At 36.4% G+C, this 8,091-nt stretch overlaps 1 protein-coding gene across 3 annotated transcripts; it reads right to left on the bottom strand.

The window, feature by feature from the left end:
• Positions 1 to 854: 854 nt before the first annotated feature.
• On the bottom strand, positions 855 to 3,605 carry LOC113309328 (vacuolar protein sorting-associated protein 32 homolog 2-like). 3 transcript variants are annotated; one of them, XM_026557755.1, is made up of 5 exons: positions 3,369 to 3,605; positions 2,966 to 3,065; positions 2,102 to 2,187; positions 1,911 to 1,994; positions 855 to 1,229 (listed from the first exon to the last, which is right to left on the bottom strand). In XM_026557755.1, exons 1-4 carry the CDS (start codon positions 3,453 to 3,455, stop codon positions 1,956 to 1,958), a joined length of 312 nt encoding a protein of 103 aa, XP_026413540.1. In that variant the 5' UTR covers positions 3,456 to 3,605; the 3' UTR covers positions 855 to 1,229; positions 1,911 to 1,955. The 3 variants fall into 3 exon arrangements, with proteins under 3 accessions (XP_026413540.1, XP_026413539.1, XP_026413541.1); XM_026557754.1 differs by having other exon boundaries at positions 855 to 1,170; positions 3,369 to 3,604; XM_026557756.1 differs by having other exon boundaries at positions 855 to 1,137; positions 3,369 to 3,602.
• Positions 3,606 to 8,091: the final 4,486 nt, after the last annotated feature.

Raw genomic sequence — 8,091 nt, 5'->3', positions numbered from 1 at the left:
GGTGAGCCGAAAACACTTAAAAGTACTTATAGTCGAAGATCAAAACTCACATGCTATTGATAAAAAAAAAAAAAGAAAGAACTCACATGCCCATATCTATAATACTCAAAGCTATAACTTGACTTCTCATGCTAACTCTCACGCTGAATTTGTTATAAAAGTTAGATCATCTATGATGCATCAGCTCCAGTTGAACCCCCAATATAAAAAATAAATAAAATTAAACCAACAGTTCGGCACGGGTCATACCCTAATTTACTACTATGTAGTAGTGGGATCCACAGTAGAAGGTGTTTGTGTTAAGCGCCTCCTCTATTAAATAGAGAGTAAAATCATTATCCTAGTAGTGAAAATCAAATAACACTTCCTTCCCGCTTTCTGCTTGATACTACTATATCACGTATAAAAAGTCTGCTTAATTCTTTGACAAATACACAATTTATATTCTTTTACAAATATACGGTTTTCGTGTTTCTTGTTATTTTCGAAAGTCCTCGAATTCTCCATATGACAGTCTTCCTCATCAAAAACAAGCCCTAAGTTTCAATTAAAATAATTGATTCATCCACATCTCGATGATTGATATCTTATTTACTAAAAACTCTGTAATAGCATTTAGTTTATCTTTGACCATGAAAATCGAATCAGAAAATAAAGTAATGGCTAGATGAATTGGGAAGTAGTACGTTGTTACACAACAAACTACTTTCATCAACAGCATGACTTATCAACAAGAACCGTGAGCACTACCTATATGGTAAAAAAAAAAATCAAATTTTTTGGGCCCTCACAATTTGAGGCTCTAGGCAACAGCCTAGCTGGTCTAGTCCATAAGACGGCTTTGATGCTACTTGTGTGCCATTGAAAAAGTTATAGTACTGCTTCAGTGATTCTAAAAATGCTTTCAAAGATATCATTTTTCATCTACAATTCTCTCACTAATATATACAAGTTTTCCATCTTTACAGCATTTACAGGCAAGAATGGCTTGGAAGCCCATCTTACCAACTATTTCTGGAAAACAATAGATAAAATCTCGAACCTCATTGGTATCAGCGGCAAGAGATAACTTCAAAAGGAATCTTCTAAGACCTCATTATAACTCAAACCACAGCTTTCTTAATACATTTGATATCCCTGCATCATTGACACAAGAGTTGCGGGTTTAAACTGCAACAAGAAGAAGACTGCAACACTTAACATAAAACAGAACAAGTTGCGGGTTTAAACTGCAACAAGAAGAAGACTGCAAAATTTCACATAAAAGTATAAAACAGAACAAACAGGATGAAACGCATGTCCAGAAGAAGTATTTAACGTGCATTCTGGTATAGAACATCAAGTTTGACAGAGTATTGAGAAAACGAAGAGGAACCATGTAACCAAAGAAATCCATGGAACCCTTCTCTTTTGTATTTCCCAAGGACCAAGTGCGCATCTAAATTCCCCTTGATAAACTACATCACTTGCATTCACTAATTTTCTTCAAAAATGCATAAAAGAAACTGATAGAAACATGAAACCTAGAAATTCTTACCCAAAACCATGGAACCATGAACACACAAAGCAGCTTCACAGTATTGAAACTAAGGATGAGTTGACAATTCTTGACACTGGGTTGTAAATAAAGTGAACAGTTAGCAGATTAGCATATGGATTTTGATTTACAGAACCCTATATATCTGGTCTCTGTAGTTGTTAATCCTAATCTTTCAATGTATTTACCAGGGTACCTATGAGTTGACAATCCTAACCCTATATATCAACAACGTCAAGTCAACTGAGTAAAACTGAGATTCTCACAACACAGAAGATCTTGATTGCTTACACCATAATATGAATTTGAAAGCAGACATGAATAACTTCAGGGCAAGTGTTTCAACAAAACAAACTTTAGTTAAAAATCTTACATTGGCCGCTAGATTACTTCAACTCCTGAGGTTCTGATGGGAACATCATTCCGCCATCTCCACTGCGTCCCTGAGCATTCTCATCTATTAAGAAAAAAAAGAAAAAAAAGGGTGATGAGTGAAACCGAAGGAGACAACCACAAGCTTGACTTAAACCTTATAGAAAACTAAGAAAAGGGTTCAACTGAAACCTGATCAACAATTTGTAAACGGAAGATCTCTAGTTGTTCCACTTGCGCTTCATAAAAAGATTTTCTCTTCTTACACTCGAGCACGGCTGTTAGAACAAAAAAGTTCAGGTTTCAGCCTCTCAGCCAAAGTCCACAAGACATGGAAATTACCAAATACAACGACAGTGCTTTCATGTTTGCAAAGAAACAAGAACTAATAGTTGCAATAAATAAAAAGAACATGTGGCGATTCAAATTTGGGCACACTTAGTAACTACAGTTTAATGTTTCTCCGGAGGTCTCATCATCTACAAGGATTATGGATCAGCAGGAAGAATAATTACAAATGATCCCGCCGGCATTCCGTGCATGCAATCTCACAACAATCATAACCAGTTTTAGGTTTCCAAGGAATTGAACTTCATCAAGCTGATACTTTTGATCTTCATTGTTTTCAATCACTTACATAAACAAAGTTCTAAGTCGTACATGAACCAGGGACACCACACTTGGACGCTCTAATAAAGATCATTGATGAACTGTACACAGACTATGTTTTGAAAAGCCTTATTAACCTCATACAAGCCATCTAGAAAGACCGTGTTGCTTTGCTTGGTCGATGAATAGATAAACGTTGTCTAATTTGTGAGTCAAGGTCATAGTTATAAGTTCTAGTTTTATGGATTAGTTTATTCTAAATTTACAGAGTTGGATATTTCAAAGTTTGTCCGAACAATTTTTAAGTTCAAATATATATCAGGAATTTAAACAGCATCTACCAATTTTCCTTCAAAAGAAAAAGAAAAAGGGAAATGTTTCTATGCGAGGTTGACAATACGAAAACCATAATGAGGAATTACTAAGACATGAATATTAATCACATACCTTTGTTGTTTCTAGACTTGGTAAAATTCTTTGTCCTTTCATTCTCAATTGAAATTTTGCTCTGAAGAATTTTTTCTTTATCTTCCAACTTTACTAATGACTGAACCACAAAGAATCACACAATAAGTAAAAACATAAAAAAATTTGAAAAACCCATTTCATAATTCAATATTGTATGCATCTCAAATCTTCATTGTAGTTCCCCAATAGTAATATACAAACAACTAAGAATAAAGATTAGTTCACTTCCACACTAAAATCAACCCCTACTTGGTTCAATTAAGCATCAGATTCGGTTTTAAATGGTGAATTTTAGTGTTCTTTTAGTGATAATAGTTCAAGTTAGGGTTTCTAGTTTAATGAAAATAACAAGGAAAAAAAAGTGTTTTGAGAAAAGAAAAACCTCATTCAGCTTAGAAAGACATTCACGTCTTCTGATCTCATCTTTGCTAGCATTGCTGCTGCTAAACCTTTTCTTCCACTTCAGCATCTCTATCTAGATATGGAAATTGTTTCGAAATTTCTTCTTTACAGAGGAAAGGAGGGCCACAAAATGATGATTATTCCTAAAATGAGAAAGAGAAAAAGAAACCGGAATAGGAAAGTTCGCTGCTAGGCAGACTAAATTGACAAAGAGGAGTGGGGGGCTTGGAGCATGTGGGTGGGGGTGGGCCGTATTGGAGGGGATAGTGGCGCAATCGTTTGCGGAAAAACATCGTGAAATGCCCTGAAATAGCGAGGTAAATATTGCAAGACTAAAAGCAAGCTGCAACAATGGTGCAGAAAGGTGTTGGTCCGGATAAATGTCATATATGTGTGCAGTGTGCACTAATATCTTCCTCTGTATAAAGAAAGGATTTTGTCATGTCACCCGGTCCAACTTGGAAAAGGCGGTGGACATAGGAAGACCACTCATCCATGCAATAAGTAATAAGTCTCGGACTTGTTGATATTTTGAAAATTTTTGGGGTGATAGGGCAATTTCAATAGACTACATAGTTGAAGCAAAGAAAACGAACGCTGATTTTGGGCATACCAAAATCTTTCAAGGCATACTCAATAAAGACAAAAAAGGTTGTGAAATAGCAAAATCAGATATCCTTTAACCCAAATTTTTTTAAATGGCAAATCTACCATTTACGTATTAGTGTTAGTAATCTGGATTAGTGATTAAATATTTTGATTAGTGATTAAGATATTTTCAGAATTATAAAGGTTGTTTAGATGAAAAAATTTGTGGGAAATAAAATCAAAGTTTTGGTTAAGAAGGAGAGAAAGAGAAGGAGAAAGTGAGAAAATTTTATTCTTGATTCAATGGAGGATGAGGAGGGTCATAATTCATATAAAAAACCTAGGAAAATACATATCAATTACAACAATGATTCCCAAATGGCTGATTTCTTAGATTATGAGAATGATTTTACACAAACTCAAACTCAAGCTCAAACTCAAACTCAAACACAAACTCAAGATGATGAATTTTATGAGCCAAATCCAGATGATGAGCACATATATGAGGAACCCAATGCTTCTAATACACAGGTACACTTCTATCTTATGCTCAATCTCACTTCTATAGCTACAAATTATCAAAAGTTTGGATTTTTGCTTCATGGTTCGGCGAACCAGGTTGAGGTTCGGCTCACATCTATGAGCCGAATCAACCAAATGATGAACGGTTCGGCTCACTGAATCTGTTTACAGCATGCGCCGAACCTATAATTTTCAATTCTCACCCTTTTGCTAGACACTAGTTCGGCTTATATGAAAGTTTCATAGTAAGCCGAACAACATCCTGCATAGCCCGAAATAAGAAAATTAATGGTTCGGCTTATATTGATAATAGTGTATAAGCCGAAACCTATATATGTTTAAGGTTCAGTACATAATTTCATTACCGTATGAAACGAACATAAATTTGTTAATTTTTGGGTTAAAATATTGAGTATGGTTAGGCACATATTTAGAATATCGTATAAGCCGAAACCTGTAAATGTTCATGATTCGGCACATAATATGATTATCGAATGAGCCGAACCTTGCTATTATAATTCTTTTCTAGTATTTAACCTTGTGATATTCTTTGTAGATCGTGGTTGGACCCATGGAAAATCAACCTGATCCAGTAGACATGATTCACGAGGATACCAAGGATCACTTCCAAAATGATTTGGTATGTAAGAACTTTTTGTTTACCTTAATGTTGTCGGAATATTCCAAAGTTTTTCTTACAAATTATTTGTTTTGGAATGAACGTAGACATAGAAAACTAAACCCGAAGTTCTTGATTGGCTTGAGGAACATGCGATGAAGGTAAATTGTGTACTAGTTAAAGGACAACAAAGCCGATGGGATCGGTTTGAAATGATTTGTGAGCGTAGTGGAACCGGCGCCAGCAAGGTTAAAAAGGGTACCATATATGTTGGGAATACCGGGAGAAAGAATAGGACGAAGACGAAGAAAAGAAATTGTCGTTTCAAGATCGTTTTCAACCTCAAGAATAAGACCATGAAGAAAGAAGATCAATATTGGATAATGAATAAAGATATGGATTGTCGTCATAGCCACCCACATCCCAAGACCTTCATGGACATGCGAAAGTAGCGCGATTCAAACCAGACGAGATGCTAGAAGTGGATAAAATGACACAAGCACGTTTGCCACCTTCTAGGATTCTTAGCAAATTGAAGGCGGACAACAAAAATAACAAGTTGACTATGCAAACTATCTACAATGCAAGAAAAAAGATTAGAAGACTCAATTTGCAAGGTAGGATGGTGATGCAACAAGAAATGTGGTTAGGGGTGAAGAATAATTACGCTTTCCAAAACAAGTTGGATGACTTCGGTCAAGTCACACACCTTTTCCTTGCCCGTCCGGAATGCGCCCAATTGGCTCTATGCTTCCCACAAGTTATTATATTGGATTGTACGTACAAGACTAATAAATATGAGATGTCGTTGATGAACATTGTGGGGCATACTTCGACAAAGGCACCGTTCACCGTGGCTTTTTGTTTCATGAAAAACGAGAAGAAAGAGAGTTATGTTTGGGGGGTTAGAACAATTGAAGTTAATCTTCCGGGAGGGTGCTCTTCCTAAAGTGTCCGTTTCCGATCAAGATTCATCATTGATGTATGCTATTAAGAAGATATTTCCGGATGCATTCAATTTTATTTGTACGTTTCATATATGGTGCAATGTGAGGAAAAAATGCCAACCGATATTCAACCACTTAAGTTGAAAGAATTAAAGAATATTGTTAAGCTACCGTTGGAGACACGAGTAAAGAAAAAGAAGGAATTCTTGAAAGCATATGAATATAATGAGATGTTGTGGGCTTCTTTCCAAGGCGAATGGGAAGCTTTGATATGGTCAATCACCGAGGATGTCTATGAAGAAAAATTTAAAATGCTTATTAAGCATTTGAAGACCTCCTAACCCGATGTCATTACTTACTTGGTCAAAGATGTGTTGGAACCTAATAAAGAAAGGTTTGTGAGTTGTTTCACAAATCGGCACAAACACTTCGACAACCAAGCCACAAGTATGGTAGAGTCGGCTCATTATCGGTTGAATAAGAACCTTTTTGGTTGTGTTGACACTTTTGTCACGGTTTTTGATGCAATTGATGAATATTTCAAAAGTGATGTTGTGAGAACTAAAGCCGCGTTCGAGTATGACCTTATGTTTAGACACAAGAATTATGGTAGTAATTGGCTACGAGAATTAACTTATAGAGTCTCCCATCTATGCATCGACTTGTTGATGAAAGACGTGGATTTGATTAAGACATTAGGCGCCACCTTGGAGGAAGAGTGTGTTTTTACAATGAAGACATCTATGGGACTTCCATGCCGCCACGACCTACTTCAGTACAAGGATGGTATCATACCATTTGAGGATATTGATCATTTTTGGAAAAAATTAAGCTTCAATCCTCTCTCAACCGAAGACGACGAGGATGATCTAGAGATATGGGACACGACAAATGGGAAAAAATTGGCGGAGATGTATAGGAATATGTCCCGACCTCAAAAGAAATTCCTATGGGACAACATGATGCCGGTCATGTATCCTTTCACCCAAGAAAATATTTTGGAACCGGAAAAGAGTGAACCAAAAGGTAGGAAGAGTAAGAAAATGAATAATTTTCAAACTAGACAAGCCAACAAGGAACTATTGGCTAATAAAAGGGATCCATCCAGCGTTGACTACCATGATGTAAGGTTTGAAAAGGCAAAGAAAGAAATTGAGAAGTTGATGAAGGAGGAAGAAGTCAAAGTTCCAAAAAAACGAGGTCGTCCGAGTATTCAAAAAGCGGAAACAAGTAACAAAGAGGTGAATGATAATGATTTTCCGTCACAAGCAAAGGATAGTAAATAGGATGTCAAGGGGAAGGATAAGATGTATCCTTCAGAAACTAAGATAAAGGAGAAAAGGACCGTACATGAAATTGGTAGGATGAGAGGACCCAAAAGAGATAAGTACGGTAAGTATATGAGGCCTATCAATTTTATATACGATAACTACTTGGAAGATCTATCGCCAATAATTCATGAGCATATTATAGCAACGGACGACGTGCAAGGTGATAGAATTTGTGGTTATTGCGTCACGGCGGAACAACTTGGTCCTTTTATGGAAGGGAATAAACCGGTGCCCCTGAAATTGAAGTGAATTATATTTGGAAACGATTGTTACAAACCCTACGTAAAAACAAAGTATTCTATAAGACAATGATGAGAACAGGTCCAAGAAAAGATGCAGAGGTGGCAACGGAGTACGTTGCATTCGAACGGCGTTTGCATGGGGATTTTATCATTACCGAAGAACATTGGATGGCAATGCACATTTGTGGGTTTTTAATAGAGAATACATTCAATTGCATCGTACATTGTTTCGCATGGACGGGTAGTAGCTTTACTTACGCGCCTCCAACAAAAACTTGCAATGATGGTGTAAAGGATAGAAGACTTGTTCTTGGATTTGTTCAAAATTGTCATTTTATCGGCCTCAAACTTAGACCCGGTTTCCCATTACCACCCTTGATGAGTGCAGCCTTTTGTACTAGATTTGAAAATAATTTTGTGATGGATTGGTGTGCAAATTATGCGACGGAAATGG

Source organism: Papaver somniferum, chromosome 9, assembly GCF_003573695.1.
Source record: "Papaver somniferum cultivar HN1 chromosome 9, ASM357369v1, whole genome shotgun sequence".
Classification (NCBI taxonomy): Eukaryota; Viridiplantae; Streptophyta; class Magnoliopsida; order Ranunculales; family Papaveraceae; genus Papaver; species Papaver somniferum.
This window is presented reverse-complemented; position numbering and strand designations above follow the sequence as displayed.